The sequence below is a fragment of the Pogona vitticeps genome, chromosome 4, assembly GCF_051106095.1.
Source record: "Pogona vitticeps strain Pit_001003342236 chromosome 4, PviZW2.1, whole genome shotgun sequence".
Lineage (NCBI taxonomy): Eukaryota > Metazoa > Chordata > Lepidosauria > Squamata > Agamidae > Pogona > Pogona vitticeps.
Window position 1 is genome coordinate 45,968,584 of NC_135786.1, and position 18,803 is coordinate 45,987,386.

General features: G+C 40.2%; 1 protein-coding gene across 2 annotated transcripts in view; it reads left to right on the forward strand.

The window, feature by feature from the left end:
• PLXNA2 (plexin A2) overlaps positions 1 to 18,803 on the forward strand; it is a 520,505-nt gene that overhangs the window by 302,800 nt on the left and 198,902 nt on the right. For both annotated transcript variants that reach the window (XM_020807529.3, XM_020807530.3), the window contains exons 6-7: positions 11,894 to 12,017; positions 15,436 to 15,589. In XM_020807529.3, coding sequence (XP_020663188.2) covers positions 11,894 to 12,017; positions 15,436 to 15,589 — 278 coding nt within the window. The remainder of the gene's footprint in view (positions 1 to 11,893; positions 12,018 to 15,435; positions 15,590 to 18,803) is intronic.

The following is an 18,803-nucleotide window of genomic DNA, read 5'->3' on the forward strand; positions in this document are numbered from 1 at the left end:
TTCCTGTTCACAATACAAGTTATGCATCAGGACGATCAAGTGCTGAGACACACCAATTTCTTTGGAGCTCACCAAAGAATTTCAGAAGAATACCAGTCTATGCATTATAGATTACAGCAAAGCCTTTGACTGTGTAGATCATAAGAAGCTATGCATTGTTTCTGAAAGAAATGGATGTGCCTTAGCATTTAATTGTCCTGGTGCATAACCTTTATTGTAGACAAGAAGCTGGAGATCTCTCATATGGTCACCTTATGGGTGACCATAAAGTGACAGCATGTAAAGCAACACCAAACGTCTACCATCCCCACAGGGATTGTTTAGTTTTGCCAGATAAATATCATTACACTTTTAATAAGACTTTCCTCTTTTACAAAGGAGACCTCAATAAAAAAATCTATGAGATAGCATTATCAGGAGTGTGATTTCTAGAGACTGAATACTGTATTATATACCACCTTCTTCCTCTTCCTCTTCCCATTCATTTGCCTGAATTATTGCATTGTTGAATTGTTGTTCTAAAAGACTTTAAAAGAACAAAATTATCTTCACAGTCAGTTACATCAACACAATAGTTATATTTTAGATGTGATTGGTACTGTGATATGACTGAAGGATGTGGCCTTCAGAACAGTGCTGGAGAGACAATTATACACTGTTAAAGTGTTGCATATATGCACCTACTCAGGTGAACATTTTTCCAAACTATAGATATATGTGTATTGTCATTAACTGAATCCATTTATGAGACATATTATTGTAAGGAAATTCAGATTCAGCCACACTTAAAATCTGTTTGTCTTAGCCTAAAAGTATCACCTTAATATTATTGCAGTCTCTTCCCTGTATTTTGTTTCCTCCTCATCGCTATTCCTTTTTCACAAAACTAGTGATGGCACACCTGCCTAGAAGCCTTCCTGGCATCAATCACTTCCTTTAGACTGTAACCTAATAGAATCACTGTTTAAATACTACTTAGAAATCTCAGAAAGCCCATACACTTCACTTTCTGGCTAAAATCCTGCAGAGTAATGAAATTGTCTGGGCTTGCTTAGGCTAGTCATTCTCTGCTGAGCTTGAAGATGTCTGCTGGGACAAAGGATAAAGGCTTTCTAGGCAACATCCTGGGGAAAGCCGAGGAAGCTGTGCTTCTGAATTATTGAGGTGTTTGGCATCTTTTTCACTTCAACAATGACTATGCTTCCTTAAGCGGAAGGGGTGCCCAAAATCTGGAGGAAGGAGAGACCTGGAGTTCACTTACAGAAAAGAGTCCAACAATCCATTTGGGCCTGATGCCAGCCCTCCCATTAAATGTCTAGCAATTGGGGTGGCGGCAAAGGGAACCCACACAATAGCTGTTGGCGCTGTGCCCGTGCAGCAGGTGTTGAGAGAGTGACAGGGAGAGAGTAGAGGAAGGCTCTCATGCAATATCCTCCCTGGATCAGAGACCGACATATAACGGGCTTTTTTCAGGGAAACACTGTGTTCAAAAGCATTTCATTTCCAAAGCATCATTGCCATCTTGAATGAATGAAAGAAAAGCACCCTGTTGTGTCTATGACCTGTTTCATGTGCAACTTTTATCTGCACCTTGGAATCAAAATGAAGCTCATGCAGAAAGATTTTTCATAAAACTCCATTTCCCTTTTGGCACAGAAAGAAGGCCTGGGTTTTCCAAAATGCTTAGCAGTTCTGATTGCATGCAGCCTCTCAGTAAAAGATTTTCCCATCACAGTTCTATGGGGACAAAGAAGCTATACCCAGTAGTCTTTTTCCTCCCTCCTTTCCTATGCAGCCCTTAAAGGTACAAAAGTTTATTTACAGCCTGCATTTGGCATTTGAAAGCCTAGTACACTGATGCTTGTACAGCTGTAACATAATCTTCCTGCAATTACATTTTGCAACATCCATATTACTATGCTGCTTGAGGTAGTACTGCTAGATAACCCAGTGGTTTAGGTATCTGACTGCAGAGTCCAAGAATGGGAATTCACAGGGGCTGAACTTAATGATCCATAGTGTCCCTCCTAGCTCTGCAGTTCTAAGATGATGATTGATTATGATGATGATTACAGTACCCTAAGGAACTGATGGGAGAAAGGCATCAGCAACTACAAGCCACCAGATAAACTGCTGCCATAAGAACTTAAGCATTATTAGACAAAATGTGTAGGCATATTGAGTAGAGCAAAATACATATTAGATGTCCATGTTTTACCTTCTTTCTTTCAGTGCAACAGAGCTAAACATGTCTTTCTTGGTTACTGAGAGCTACCTGTTTTTACAAGCTCTTTCTTCTTTGGAGATTTGTCAGGCGATACCTAAAAGCATGCAAGAGGTTTAGCTTTTTACTTTTCTGTTCCTGCCACATACAAGCTAAGACAAGAGAAGGAGTATCCCCAGTAATTTTCAAAGGAAGAGGGCAAAGGGGCACAGTGATTCTGTTAGTATAATTCATATCTATAGTGAGCACTGCTATAGCATAGTGTGCCTGTCTGTGTACATTTTAAAAAGAATACATTTCAGATACATGGGGGCAAGTGCCAACTTGATTTCCCATCATGGACGTCCTAGGTGAAGTGGGTGACTTGCTTTCACACTGGATATTTGATGCTAGTGCTACAATCTACAGTCCTAAATATATTTCCTAGAAAGTAAGAGATACAGAATACAGTGAGAATTTCAGCAAAACTCAGAAAGGTTATTTTTGTAGGCTTACAATTCCTAGTTTACCATCCAACATGATGAACTCTAGGATCTGTAGTCCAAAAAAGTAACTTTTCAAACTCTCCTGAGTTAGTACAGTATGTATAGAATCATGCATTTAGTGCTTTAGTTTCTGGATACAGAGAGCCAGTGTGGAGTGTTAGACTCTGGAGTCCTGGGATCAAATCCCTGCTCAGCCATGGAAACTTACTTGAAGTAGTAACAGTAAACCACTCCTTGATCAACTCATACATCTCAAAAAACATATTAGGATCACCATCCATTGCAAGTGATTTGATAGCACTTAGAAAAAAAGCCATAATAAAAGGATATTCATTTCCAAAGCCAGAGACAAAGGAAGATTAAGAAAGGTGTTGCATAAATGGCAGATGTCTGCATAGTAACTCATGTGAGAACTTTCTACTCACTGCAAAGCATATTTTGCTGGGATATGAACCTTAGTTTATTGTTTCAAGTGGATTCTCATCCATTGACCAGCCAGAAGACATGTATTGGAGAAATTGTGGTTCAAAGGGATCACTGGAAACTATGTAGATCTCCTATCAAATCAGATTATTCTAGCATGATGAAATAGATTGGTTGAGCAAGTTAACTAAGCAAGGATAGTCCCTAATGAAATTTGACTGTTATTCTCATTATTCACTAGCAAGAATGTGAATGCATCTGATAAAGAGCTGATGAGGATCCTTGTAGAGACTGCAGGGACTGAAATTGTCAGATTTTGGAAAAAAGCTGAATATTTCTTTTCAGAGATATTCAGATAAGATATGGGTAGTATCCGTAATGGAGAAATTGACTACAGTACTAGGTTTAGACTGTTTAGAGGAGGCATTAAAGAAGATGGTTTCATTAAAATTTGGTATCCGTTATTTTTTGGTGTGGAATTAAAGGGGGAGGATGTCATTTTGAAAAGCTGGCTGGAGTATTGGTCCACTATTTTTTTCAGCTTGAGAGAACATAGGCATAAGAATAGATAGTATTTTTCACAGAGATATTATTGTTGTGTATGCGGTTGTATGGCTAATTGGGTTATAAAGCTTGTTCAATAATCAGTTATTGACGTTGCCTTTTTCAAGAATTGTAAGTAAAAATTATTAAAAAATAAATAAACACAGGGAATTTGCAGAGAATTCCAGTCTCTTTTGATTAAGCAATCTGAGCTGTGACATAAGGTCATTTCTACCACTGTATCTTCTACAGTTCTCTCTCCCTCCCCCCCCCCAACTCATGTATCCACATTATGGAGGGCAGAGTTCAGCTGGGAGATGAGGGACGCAAGTGGCAGAAACGAGACCACTGCCAGCTCTGAAATATATCTTAAGCCATTCCCTGGCACTGTTTGTGTTTTCCAGAGGACTAAGTGCCAGATAGTCCGGGAAGGGCAGAGAACAGTTTCTGATATTCGACTGAGGCAGAGAAAGAGCCACACATGATTTTGTGTGTGTGTGTGTGTGTGTGCTTCTGATATAACATCCAAAGAGAAACAGGTATTTTATCTCTACCATGAGATTCATGATGTGCCCGAAATTTACACATGCAGCAGCTATGCAAGCTCTGTTTTGGGAGCCTCACACTGGAAGAATGAAAAACAGCTCTGCAAATCATGTGTATATCTCTTCTAGTGTATTTATTTATTTATTTATTTATTTATTTATTGGACTTATATACCGCCTCATAGCGCTACAAGCACTCTCCGGGCGGTTTACAATTTTTAATTATACAGGCTACACATTGCCCCCCAGCAAGCTGGGTACTCATTTTACCGACCTCGGAAGGATGGAAGGCTGAGTCAACCTTGAGCCGGCTACCTGGGATTTGAACCCCAGGTCGTGAGCACAGTTTTAGCTGCAGTACAGCGTTTTAACCACTGCGCCACAAGGCTCTGTGTAGTGGAGAAAAGGGGTCTAAATGATTTTTCTTAGTTTGTTAACTTACAAGCATGACAAATTCTGGTTAATCATTCTCCAGGATGCTTGAAACAAGGCAACTTCTAACCATGATGGTTGTGAATTTGGCTTGATTCAACAAACAAAAGGGAACATTAACTCCAGTTTAGGAACTGACTGCAATCTAAACTGTGGTAGAAAAGGAGAAATAACAAAACATTTTAGCCGGAGACTAGCCTAGGCTTGTTTTCGTATGGTAAACTGTTGTTCTTTACTGCATCTAACCTTAGTGCATCTGATGTCTTATTCTAATTATTCTTTGGCTTTATAACTCTCTCTTCTTAAATATATATATGCACATTTATTACATTTTTACCCTGCTTCTTGGCATGGAGCATATCTCTATTAATGCTTTTAGGCAAGAAGCACATTGGTGGTAAACAGCCATAAATTGCAAAGATCCTTATAATGCCTAAACCTTCAAACACCAAGACCACTTTTAATAAAACTAAAATACTACTAATAACAGATTATTAAAAGGGAGTTTATGTGATATGGTGGTTAGAATGCTGGTGTGGGATTTGGAAGATCCAGGTTCAAGTAGACTGCCCTGAGCCATCCACTGGATAACCTTGGACCTATCACTCACTCCATTCACTCGCCCTTTCTGTCTGATCTATTCCCCACGTTTATTCTGAAGATACCATAGGGAAGAAAAGAATGATACAGTCGGGCATGAATCCAGTATAGGAAAGGCAGGATATAAAATGTTAATAGTAATAACAATGACGACAATGATAATGCATCTTACAACATTTAGATTTCAAAGACTACTAAGCAATCTTTCCTCTGCATTCAAATGGCAAAAATAGATATAGGGGAAAAGACCTCTTACAAGACATAGACAGTGTATAAGAGAGGAACATTTAATCTTCTGAAGCTCTTACCCAGCTCAGAGATCTAGCTATACTCAATATATCCCAAGAATCCAGTTTAGTTCGTTCTTTAGCAACACTTGAAATGGAAGGTATGATAGTTTGCAAATTTACAAATGAGAATTAAAATCCAGTAGTCTCCTGGCAGTCAGACAAAGAGTTGCCTGTAGTGACTTTGTTCCGCCTAATGTTGTTTTGTCAGCTTCACCATAGAATTTTCTTGTCTTAGTCATGTCTTTTTCAAGCATTTTAAGCCCTACTTGGAAACAATAGATAACTGTGTTAATTTTACTCTTGTCCATTCATGTTTGGAATCTTCCATGAGTGTTTATATTTTGTGTGTCACCTCTTGCCTGTAATTGTTATATTGCTTCTGTCCAATGTGCAGCTCTCATGCTACCATGCACAGAAGAAGCTGGAGGTAATAGAAAGGGTTGTTCATGGTGTGTTTGTTAGGGGTTAATAAATCCAGAGGAGAAAGTAGATATTTGGAGAGTGAAGTTCATTTGAAAACCTGTGCTGTGGCAGTGACAGCAAACAAAGAACACCTTTTCTGCCACCCTTGCATCTACATGATCCAGTAGAGTTATTTCAAATGTCTAAGGGCCTATTACCTCCTGCCCCACAAGAACAGAATGTGGACTACCTGATAACATCCTGTGAAGAGTTTGTGCAATCCATTGCAGACAAAAGTAACTCAGATCCTTTTTGAGTTAGATGCTGTAGTTCAGTGGTTCCCAACCTTGGTGTTTCTGGACTAAAATTCCCCAAAGCCTTCACCAATAGCTTTGCTGGTCAGGATTTCTGGGAGCTGTAGTCCAAAAACACTTGGGGACTCAAGGTTGCGAACCAACTGTTGTAGTTGATACAGATATTGTGGATGTCACTTTGGCACCTGCTTGCCCTGTATTTATGGATTTGTTCCAATTTGTGAAGCCCTGGGATGCAGACAAGGAGATATGGCCCTCTTTTGATCCCACTATATTGGACAACCATCAACCAGTCTTCAGTGGTTCATTTCTGGACAAGATGCTAGAGCATGTGGTGGCCTCTCATCTCCAAGGGTTGCAGGATGAAATGCATTATCTAGATCTATTTTAGTATGACTTCAGGTCTAGTTATGAAGCAGGGACTGCTTTAGTCACCTTGTTGGATGACCTTCCTTGTTGGTTTTGCTGCATCTCGCAGCAGTTTTTGATTTAATCTACCACAATACCTTCTGGGTTGCCTCATAGGGATGAGATATGGAGACATTGTTTTGCAGAGAGTTCAATCTCTCAAGGAGGGGTGATGCTGGGGCCTCCTGTTCAGTGCCCTGGCATTTGGCCTGTGGTATCCCTTAGGGTTCTGTTGTGTCCACATGCCATTTAACATCTACATTAGGCTGTCTGGAGTTTGGGGGTGTGCTGTCATCAGTATGCTGGTGATAACCAACACAACCCCTCCTTTCCTTTTAATTCCAAGAAAGCTGTTTTGGCTCTAAACCAGCATCCCTGACATCTGTAACAAATTGGATGAGGGTTAATGAACTGAAGCTTAATCTAGGGAAAATAGAAGTGTCCCTGGTCATTTGTAAGTCAAATCAGGGAATAGGGATTCATTCTGTTTTGAGTGGGGTTGCATCCCCCCTGAAAACTCAGATACCCAAGTTTTGGTAATGATTAGGAGTACATTTGCACAGTTAAAGGTGGTGTAGTAGCTGTGCCTGATCCTGCAGATGTCAACTTGGCTGCATTGACACATGCCTTAGTTATACCTTGTGATTACTGCAATGCATTCTATGTGGGGTTCCTTTGAAGACCTTTCAGAAAATTCATCTGGTCCAAAATGCTGCAGCCAGATTGATGACTGAATCTGGTTAGAGGGATTATATAAATTCTTTGTTACAACAACTTCACTGGCAGCCAGTCTGTTTCCAGACCAATTTAAAGTGCTGCTTATGACCTATAAAGCCCTATATGGCTTGGGATCAGGCTACTTGAAGGACCGTACCTCCCCATATAGCGCCACCCTGAGCCTCTGAGGTCTTTAAGGGAGGACCTTCTTTTGGTCCCACCATCATCACAGGCATGTTTGATGAGGACTCAGGAGAGGGCATTTTCAGTGGTTGCTCCTAGGCTTTGGAATGTTTTACCTCATGAGGCTAATTGGCCCCCTCCTCTCAGTCCTTCTGCCAGCAGTGAAAACCTTCCTTTTAAAGCTGATTTTTGACCTCTGGATGCACTTTCAGGATTATAGTTTTCAGGGGATGTGGCATATTTGTATCAGTTGTTTTTAACTAATGATTTTTAACACTGTTCAGGTTTAATTGTACTTTAATATTAATATTTTAATTTCTTGGGCTTTTAAACATGATTTTTTTAAGCTGTTGTATGCCTTAAATCCCTTCTTTTGGAGAAAGGGGAGATATGAATAAGGTAAATAAATAAATTGCTCTGAGCAATGCAACTGTAGTATTTTTTTTTAAAAAAATCTTTGATGCAGTTATAATTGTTACAAGCCACAGTTCAGAAAGGCTTCAAAATAAAGCCCAGGGAAAAAGTATGATAAAATCCTGTAATCTAGGTTCCTATCTTAAAATGGGAGGAAAGAATCTTGGCCTCTGTTATGTCTCTAATTCCTGATGTGCTGGTTTGTGAGGTGAATTTCTGTTAAAATTGAAAAGAGAGAGTTGCTCCTCCTTCTTCATTAGCTGCCCTGTTGTTCTGGCAGCAGGTAGAACCTACGAGGAAAGTGCTAAAGAGTCTCCTTGGTCTGGTGGGATCCATAACCTGCATATGGATCTCCATATGCTGCTGTTTGCTGGTCTGTTATCATCTCCAGATCTATTTATCACTGTTAGGATGGTTGCTGTAAATAGTACGATAAAAGGAAAAAGGAAAAGGAAATAACAAAAAACCATTCCAGCAAGCCAGTGTGATAAAGGTTCCAGTCAAGAGCTCACTTGAGAACAATATCACACATTCACTTCTCTTTTTTTGGTAGCATTCAGATTTTTTTTTGGTCCATTATATTCAAGTAAAGCAAAAGGTGCTGAAAGAAAACAGCTGTATCATTTGCCAGGTGTCACTGCAGCTGTTTTTAAAGGGAACGGGGTTAACACCGTCACCAGCCCCACACCCACTCCTGTGCTATTTTGTACTCGAAACAAATGTTCCCCACAGCTCCCATGACTTTCTGAGCCACTCTTGCCACCTCATCTGGAAAAAGTTGTCATGGGAAGATTAAGATCTTTTGCCGCATAGTCAGTGTGATGTAGAGATTTTACCTAAGAGTGAATTGAGCTGTTGTAGAAGGCTGAAGAAACACTGCAGCTGGAAGGGGGCAGGGAGCCCTCTTCACCACTTAGCAGTAAGAAGCACTTCCAAAGAAAGGCTGAAAAAGGACATAGAGTGTGGGACTCCAGATTGTTTCAGCCATCTATTCAGAAGGATTCCATAGTCACAAGCCATTTTACATTGCACAGCAGTTAACCATGGAGGGAAGAATATTGGACCCTGTGGATTACAGAAAATGATAGTCCTCATATTCTTTATAACACATTAGGGGGAACTGGTTCACCAGTTTTCATCCACCACTATTTTTTTATTTTTTGGTATTAAATATTAATACCAAATAATAACAAATTCTTCAACATTTGTTGTTTAAAAGCTGTCTTCCGGGCTGAAGGGACAGTTAAACACTGAAGACATAAGACATTCAAGAAAAAAATGGAAAACCATCTGTCAGATCTGTTTTGATCTAGATTCTTACAATGAGCAGGGGTCTGGACTTGATAGCATTATGGGCCACTTCCAATTCAGTATTTATATGATTCTATGATTCTAGACAACTCTTGAGACAGACAATGAAATGTGTGTGTGTGTGTGTGTGTGTGTGTGTGAGAGAGAGAGAGAGAGAGAGAGAGAGAGAGAGATTATATTGCTGGCCATAGAATCAAGGCTGGAAGTGTTCTGAAGATAATCTTATCTGGCCTCCCTACTAGCAAATGGACCCATATTGTTAAGAATATGGCAGCTGCTGAGAACAGGCAGAGGCAAAGGTAACTGTTCCAAGTGTGGCCATGGGGTTCATGTACACCCAGGTACTTCAAACTAACCACCCTTAAATCATTAATAAAAGGTAAATGTTCTGCAAGAAAAGAAGAATTCCCTCCCCACCTCATAAAGGAACAGAATTTATGCAAAAGCATGTAAAGAACCCTCATTCCTTAAGGAACCCTTTCCTTGTGTATGAAATAAATGTGCTTAGTGTAGCCTAATATCTGTGTACCTGCTATACTAAGTGCTAAAGGCAGAAGAGCATATACAGTGGTTATTTGGAGCATTTCCTCTCCTGCAGACTGACTTAGAGCTGCCTCTTGCTGTGCTTCATGACCTCTTCACCTCTCATGATGAAGGAAATGGAAAGACAGAGACATGACTAGCCTTTTCTCTCCATTTGTCTTTATTTTGATAGATGCTCAAGAGTTTCAACCCACTCCGGGGGCTCTTCTCAAATAAAATGACTTTGGTGATGAGCCAGGTGTCCAACACATGCCAGCTGTAGTGCTCATAACTCAGCTCATGACACGTAATGGCCTCTGTTCAAGGAGGAAGCAGTGGCGGAGAGTACCTGAGAGACTCAGGCATGATAACGAACCTTAACTTTCATGTCTCCAGAGTGAAAAGGAGGAATCCAAGCTGTAAGACCTTTCCACCTCTATGAGAAGGAGATTAATTAGCCACTGCTTTCCTTTTTAATTAAAAGATGTTACACTACTACTGCATCCCATTGGTATTCAAACCTGAGTAGCTGGTGGATCTAATGATCAGAAAAGGGAAGAGTCAGAGCTAATCACAAAGCCCAGTATCCAGCTTTCCTAGTTAGGGAACCTTTTTCATGTGCTCAGCCTGCAAAAGTCAACAGATTTTTCAAGTACATTTCTGTGCCCACCTCCATGCTAATTCTGCTTTTTTAACTGGAAAAAAATTGTTTTTATGAATATTTTCCAAAATGATGGGTTAACAAATGGATTTAATAGATGCACATCCATGTCAACTTTAGCATGCTTTTGCGCATTTTAGAAATGTATGGAGTGTCTCTTGTATATTTTTCTAATGCATTTATATTGTAAATATATGTTTCTTTAGTAGAACACATAGTGGAACATATAGCAAGGTCAGGAATGAACAAATTTCAAGCTGTAAGTTGTGTTTATTTCCACATTTGCTCAAAAGTATGTAGATCGGATGAAGCTAGTAAGAAGAATCTCCATGGAACATATTTATCACTTATTGATAACAGAAATTTGTTGTGCTCCAGTTTTAAACATCAAGACAGAGAATGTTGTGAAGCACAAACACTTGGACATTTTGGATATTGCATTAGCTCTTTTCTGTGATTCTGAAATTCAGAATAATCTACACAGCTATAGAGAGAGAGGTTTGCCCAGCAGCCCCATCCACACTTCTTACTTTGTTCATGCGAGCAATGGAGAGCTGAAACTGAAGTTATTGGTTGTGCCTAAACACAAGCAGGAATCTTGAAAAATCTGGCTTCCTACTTGCTTGTAGGGTCTACATGGGAACAAAGGACATTATTCTTCAGAAGTGAAGCAATGAGAAGGGGCAGATCTAGCCTCTGTCCTGTAAACATACTGATATTTCTCATATCTAAGAAAAACAGTATTCTTTATAAATAGATTGTGATTAAAATTTGATGGAGTCAGTGGAAGCCAAAATGCAATTTATTCATATACTTGAAGCTTGAACTTGTTTTAGAAGCTAAAATCACTAAACTGAAACTATTGTAATTTGAAGACATCATGAGAAAACAAGGTTCCCTGGAAAAGACAGTATAACACTATGAAAACTGGAAGACATGGAATGCATTGACTTAATAAATGGAAGCATGGCCTTTAGTTTGTATGACATGAGCAGAGCTGTTAATGATATAACCTTTTGGAAGTCACTAATTCATACGGCCACCATAGGTCAGAAGTTATATAACAGCATATAATGACACTTCTGGATTGTCCAGAGGTAAGATATCAATGTTTGGGCTGATTACATATAAAACTTGGTTGATGACTGGGAGACACTACAAATAGGACATTCCTGAGAAGACCGTCATTGTAACAGAACATACTGCTGCCTCCTACACAGAGACACTCAGATGAGATAAATAGGTAAATGGCAGTATATTCAGTGAAATGAGTGAAATGTTCTATAGCTGTTACCATTTTGCTAGAATATATGTATATTTCCTGGTACCAGTTGGCACCTGAGGTCAATTTCTAAGTGATGTGAAGAGTTTTGAGAAGGCAAGTTGTCTATTCACACATTCTTGTGCTCTTGATATCAGGTGCTCCCGGAGGGATAAGTGCGAGAGAGCAGATGAACCATACCGGTTTGCAGCCAGCATCAACCAGTGCATGAGTATCATTGTTCAACCCAGCAGCATCCCAGTTTCTGAGCACAGCCTTCCGGTAGGTGGTTAGGGCATGTGGTTGCTTGCTTGAAAAATGTCTCCTGTGCTTATTTTTTGAACAGCCACACGAGTGTAATGTGCTACTGTCCAATAAAATAGCACAATAATAATTATTCCTTATATATGACACTCAGGTATAGGAAGGCCAAAAGGGAAGGGAGAAAAAAATAATTTAAAGCTGCTTTTAATTAGTGCTTGTTGCCTGAGATATCCAAAGTTGTTTTAATTTGTTTGTTTATTTAAAGATAGGTTTAGTTAGTTACCAAGGTTTTATTAATTTTGTGATTTTAATTTGTGTATTGTACTGTATTATTAATTTAATGTGATTTAATGTGACTATGTTATGAACCATCCAGTATACAATTCAAATAAACAAACAAACAAAGTCCCTTTGCAAAACCACTTGGTACAGTTTATATTTCTTCACTGATTGGTGGTGAGGGGGAATCTCTTTTTGTTGTTGTTGTTGTTGAGTGGTAGCTTGCTGTGAAAAATTTTCAGAGCACTTTGCAGACAAAATCGCTCGGATCCTCTCTAACTTAGATGCTGTAGTTAATACAGGTCCTGTAGATGTAACTATGGCTTTTGCTTGTTCTGTGTGGATGGATAAGTTTCAGTTTTCTGCAGCCTGATGATATGGATGGGATCCTTGGAGCAGTGAAGGCTACCACTTGTCTGTTAGACCAGTGGTCCCCAACCTTGGGCTTCCATATGTTCTTGGACTTCAACTCCCAGAAATCCTGGTCAACAGAGGTGGTGGTGAAGGCTTCTGGGAGTTGTAGTCTAAGAACATCTGATGGCCCAAGGTTGGGGACTACAGTGTTAGACCCTGGCCCATCATGGGTTACAAAAGCTGCCAGAGAAAGACTGGTCAAGTGGGTCCAAGGGGAAGTGAATGCAGCAGGATAGGATCCCAGCTTGCTTGAAGAAGGCAGTAGTAAGACCATAATTGGAAAAAAAAACCATCCTTGGAAGCTACAGTACTGGGTAATTACCGGCCAGTCTCTGATATCTTATTCTTCGGCAAAGTGCTGGAGTGGGTTGTGGCTTCTCAGCTCCAGGGATTCCATGATTATATGGATTATCTAAAGCCATTTCAAACTGGCTTCAGGCCTAATTATGTGACAGAGACTGCTCTGGTTGCCTTGGTGGATGACCTACGCTGGGAACTGGATAGGGGAAGTGTGTTCCTGTTGATACTTTTGGATCTCTCAGCAGCTTTTAATATCATCAACCATGGTATCCTGGGCTGTCTCTCTGGGATGGGACTTTGAGGCACTGTTTTACAGTGGCTCTGGTCCTTCCTAGAAAGGAGAACCTAGAGGGTGGTGCTGTGGAATTCCTGTGGTTTCTGTTTAGTCCCCTATGCTATTTAACATCTACATGAAACCACTGGGAGAGATCATCTAGAGTTTTGGGGCTCAGTGTCACCAGTATGCTGATGACACCAACTCTATTTCTCCTTTCCATCTAAATCCAAGGAAGCTGCTTCAGTTCTAAATCAGTGTCTGGTGTCAGTAATGGACTGGATGAGGGTGAATAAACTGAAACGTAATCCAGACAACACAGAGGTGCTCCTTATCAATCAAAAACCAGATCAGGGAATAGGGTTGCAGCCTGTACTGAATGAGATTGCACTCCCTCTAAAAGCACAGGCATGGAGCCTAGAGGTGCTCCTAGATTCACCTCTGAGCTTGGATGCCCAGGTTTCAGCAGCGGCCAGGAATGCCTTTGCACAGTTAAAACTAGTGCGCCAGCTGCGCCCATTTCTTGAGTGTTCTGATCTGGCCACAGTGACACATGCCCTAGATACATCTTGGTTTGATTACTCTATTGCTTTGTACGTGGAGCTGCCTTTTGGAAAGTGTTCAGAAACTTCAAAGGACCCAAATGCTGCTGCCAGATTGTTAACTATGGCTTGTTACAGGGAACATGCAATACCCACGTTAAAACAGCTGCACTGACTGCCTCTGTATTTCCAGGCACAATTCAAAGTGATGGTTTTAACCTACAAAGCCCTAAATGGCTTGGGTCCAAGCTATCTAAAAGATGGCATCTCTCGTTATGAGCCTGTCCAGCCATTAAGATCATTTTATTTATTTATTTATTTATTTATTTATTTATTTATTTATTTATTTATTTATTTATTTATTTATTTATTTATTTATTTATATATATCCCGCCTATCTGGTCGGATTAGGACCACTCTAGGCAGCTAGAGGTCTTTCTCTCCATCTTACCACCCTCACAGGTGCACTTGGTGGGGACATGGGAGAGGGCCTTCTCTGATGCTGCTCCCAGACTCTGGAACTCCTTTCCATGAAAAGCTAGGCTGGCCCCATCTTTGCAGGCAGGCAAAGACTTCCTCTTTAAGCAGGCTTTTCCTTAATGACTGGTGGTTTTGAATGGACTGGTGTGTTCTGTTGTTTCAAATGTGTTTTAATGTTGATCTTAGTTACCATTTTAATATACTTCTTTAATTATTTTTTAAATATTTGTATACTTACTGTTTTTAGCTTTTAAATACTGTTTTCATGGTGTAAGCCACTTTGGGTCCTTTTAGGAAGAAAGGCAGGATAGAAATATTTTAAATAAATAAATAATTTTCCCCATTTAAATAACAACATTGTGAGAAAATAATTACTACAAGGTTGTTTGTTCCACATGGAAAAAAATAAACAAACCAGTCAGTCAATCAATTGATCACTCTTGCCTCAGGACTCTAATTTTAGAATTGGTTTAAGATTGATGTTCAATGTGAACTGTTGTGTCATTGGCTCAGAGTTAAGGGTTTATTCTATAACCTTCTTGGAGTGTGGCAGTTCAAATTAACTATGAGTGTGACACTCTAAGGTAGCCACAGACAATACAGTGATAATTGGTTTTTTTGCATGCCACTGTGAATGTAGCTTTTTGAGCATTCACACTGGTAGTTAAACAACCAGTTCATGCTGAGTTCTGTGTGTGACACTGGCATCTATACTGTCTCCTCAGCATGTGTCACCATGGAAGTAAACAAAAATTGACAATTGTTTATTGTGATCTGATGGGTTTGTGAAAATAGGCCCCCCAAGAGCCACCTTTTACTTACCAGTCTGATTTCTTTTAGCATTTCCATTATATTTTCAAGTGGCATAGGCAAGAAAGTTCCCCACATTGAAATCTGAGATGCCTGCAGTGTTACTGAAAAGTTTGCATAGTCAGGTTGTGAGAGAATTGTCAACTCTTCTTCTCTGTACTGTATGATTAGGTCAGCAAAGCAACTGCAACTGCTATGTTGTGACCTAAGAGATTGTCAAAGAGCTTTGCTGCTGTTCCTTTACAGAAAAGAGAGAAAGAAATAATGTTTCACATTCCTGTTTCCTTCTCTGTTATGCTATGAAGTGGTGATTTCTTTCCTTTTTCTTCCCTCCTAGCTTAGCTTGCTGGTGAATGATGCACCTGACCTATCAACTGGTATCACCTGTGTATTTGGAAACCTCACTGAAGTGGAAGGCCAGGTTTTGGGCAACCAGATTATTTGTGTTTCACCAGCATCTAAGGATGTCCCTGCCATACCTGTGGACCAAGGTGAGCTCTCTTCTCAATTGGAATACAATACCATCCAGTGATATGGACAGGAGCTTACAGCCTCTGCCTGTTGCTCTCCAATTTTGTGCAGATTGTTCTTTTCCGTTGCTAGCATATAAACAAAGTGAGCCATGTAAAGAAAAACTGAGAAATGAATAGAATAGTATTTTCTTCCTCCCCTCCCTGAGAATTTCATACAAGATCATTCTTTCCACACTTAAGAAGTGAATGGAAAGGTGGCCAATCATTTCATTCCAGTTAGGAAGAAAGACGTACCTTGTGGTATATGTGTAAGTGAGATGAGGCATAAGTGCAGCCTCTGATGTCTGAGCTACCAACAAATATGTCCCTTGGGACTGAAAAGATTATGGCTCTTTGTTCTCTTTTAACACCTTTTCTGAGGGAAAAAAGAACCACAAATTCTGCTTTCTATTGAATTGAATCAAGTTTGCATTTTAGCTTCACATCGGAGTTGATTTTTGCAGACTTTCCACTGAGCTTTGAGATCAGAAGGAAAATATCCTGGGAAACTGAAGTGCTGTCCCTCTGGTTATTGAACACTGCAAAATTTTGTCTTATTAATACTCTTTCCACCTCCAGCAATCTCTTAGTCTAAAAATAAGCAAGGGGACATCACTGACAGGCAGTGACATATATCACATTTGTGAATTACTGAGGCTCCTGATGGATTGGTTGATACTATTAAGCCCTGTAATATCATTATATGTGGAAGTATGTGACGAAGAGATGTCGCAGTGCTGGCACTGGTATTTGTTGCCAGGTTTCAGACAAGACTTGCTTTACCATGAGGCAGGCAGCTGCCTCAGATAGTAGCCCTTCGGTACAGTAGTGGCAGTTCTCCAGGCATTACTTTGCTTTGAAGAATTGACCTGTGTATATCATACAGCATGTCTTTTGGCCTCCAAGTTAGCCTGCTGCCCTCAGGTATCTGTTACCTTACAAGTGTGCAAGTCTAATTCAGTACAAATGCCAGCATGTGTTTTGATATACATTATGCAATGAGAATCCATGTTGTGATTTGCTGCAGAATTTTGTAATGGTAATGTCATAATTTGTAAGCAGCAGACTTTAATTATGGAAAGGGAATCCATTTTGTAATTTGCAGCAAAGATTAATTGGGCTGGCCTTGGCCTAGTTCTTGGATTTGCAATGCCATTTTGCTGTTCTGTTTTTGCTGGTTTGTATTGGAGTGGTCCCTGCAAGAGAGGACAGGCCTACCATACAACACTTGTGGAAAAGACCTGCTGAGGATTAGCTCTTGTTCTGAGGTGTTTGCTTTGTTAGGCCTGTCCTGGAATCACCAACATGTGAGTACCAACCTGGCCCTGTCAATTTGTTTCTTCTCTTTACTGGGTGGGCATGGTAGTTTGAAGTTTGTTAGCAAGTGTTGTTATGGCCTGGGGCTTGGCTATATTTTTTTTTACCCAGCAGGCAAAGCTTAACCCAAAGATTCAGCAAGAAAGCAGCATCATGCACAAGTATGTTTTTTTTTTTTTTGAAGTACCAGGAGCCTTGTGGCTCAGTGGTTAAACTGCTGTACTGCAGCCCAAACTGTGTTCAATCCCAGGTAGCTGGCTCAAGGTTGACTCCGCTTTCTATCCTTCCAAGGTTGGTAAAAGGAGTGCTGGAGGAGAGGGCAATGTGTTGCCTGCATAATTAACTTGTAAATTGCCCAGAGAGTGCTTGAAGTGGTATGGGACGGTATATAAGCAGCACACTTTGCTTCTGCTTTACCAGGAAAACAGCTTGGTTCTCCAGATGTTGCTGTATTGTAACTCCTATCTCTCTTAGGTACCATAACCAATCTTGAAGGATAATGGGACTTGTTATCTAAAAGTCTATAAATCGTGTATCTGTGTGCTCTAGTAGGTGTCATCTGCCCAAACCAAACTTTATGAACCCAACAAATTTAAAAGTCATTCTTCAAGCCATCTGCTTTCTTCGCTTATGTTACCATTAGGGGATCTCACTCTTTTGTTATTTGAAGCAAACGAAGAAGGAGGTAGTGTGGGTGTTACTTGTACTGCAAAGTCTGACTTAGTCATCATGAGTAGGTGGAGCAGCTTTCTATTTTTTGGGCTGTTGCTTTGCTAATATCATTGCTGTCAACTTCTCTCTTACACTTGCTATTACCCAACAGTTCATTGTTTTAAACTTATTTTCTCATTGGCTCTTTTCCAAATCTCCTGCTAACTGTTTTACATGCACAGAATACTTAATAAATGTGCATAAACATTCAGGCCTGAAAAATCTGAACAGAGCGAAGCAGAGAGAACACAAACACAAGCTGCAAGACAACAAGTGTCTATTTGTGCTTTATGTCTTTTTAAGCTTTATGGCTATTTTGGCTGTTTCCAGTTTTGTCAGAGTACTAATCCCCTTTTAATACTGACTTTAGAGTCTTCGGTGCAAGAAATCTCTGTAACAGTGCAGCTGGCATTTCTGTGCCCACCTTATAGGTGCTTGTCAGTCTTAGGACCTATATTCATGTTCCGTCAGTGGTATGGGACTCCGAGCAATGCCACTTCTCTTCACTGAGGTAATATTCAAGGTCTGGAGTGTGGAAGAAATATGCATACTGCAACACTCCCCATTTTAACATCAGGCTTGTAAACTTGATTCTGGCATGAGAAGGGGATGCAGCATAGATTCCTTCTGCCTATCTAGTGATTTGCATATCACCTGAGGCATGGGAAGGAGCAGTGTTAAAGTAATGTGAATCCTAGGCCTTAACATCAAAAAGCAAAGCATGCTGCTTATATACTGCCCCATAGCACTTAAAGCACTCTCTGGATGGTTTACAAGTTAATTATGCAGGCTACACATTGCCCCCCCCCCCCCGCAAGCTGGGTACTCATTTAACCAACCTCAGAAGGATAGAAGGCTGAGCCAACCTTGAGCCAGCTAGCTGGGATTGAACCCTGTGTCATGAACACAGTTTTGGCTGTCGTACAGTAATTTAACCACTGTGCCACAAGGCTGTGACAGGAAGCAGGACAAGAAGTGGCCTCTTAGGGATATAAGGTCCAATCTCTCTACAACAGCCCTGTGTAGGGAGCTAACTTGGTTTCAAAGCCATTAATTGCATTTGTCACATCCAGATATAAAAGAAAAATATTGTAAATATAATTTCATGAGTGTTCAGAAGAGAGCATTTCCTCGTTACTGAAAACCAGCAAGACAGGAAGATGGC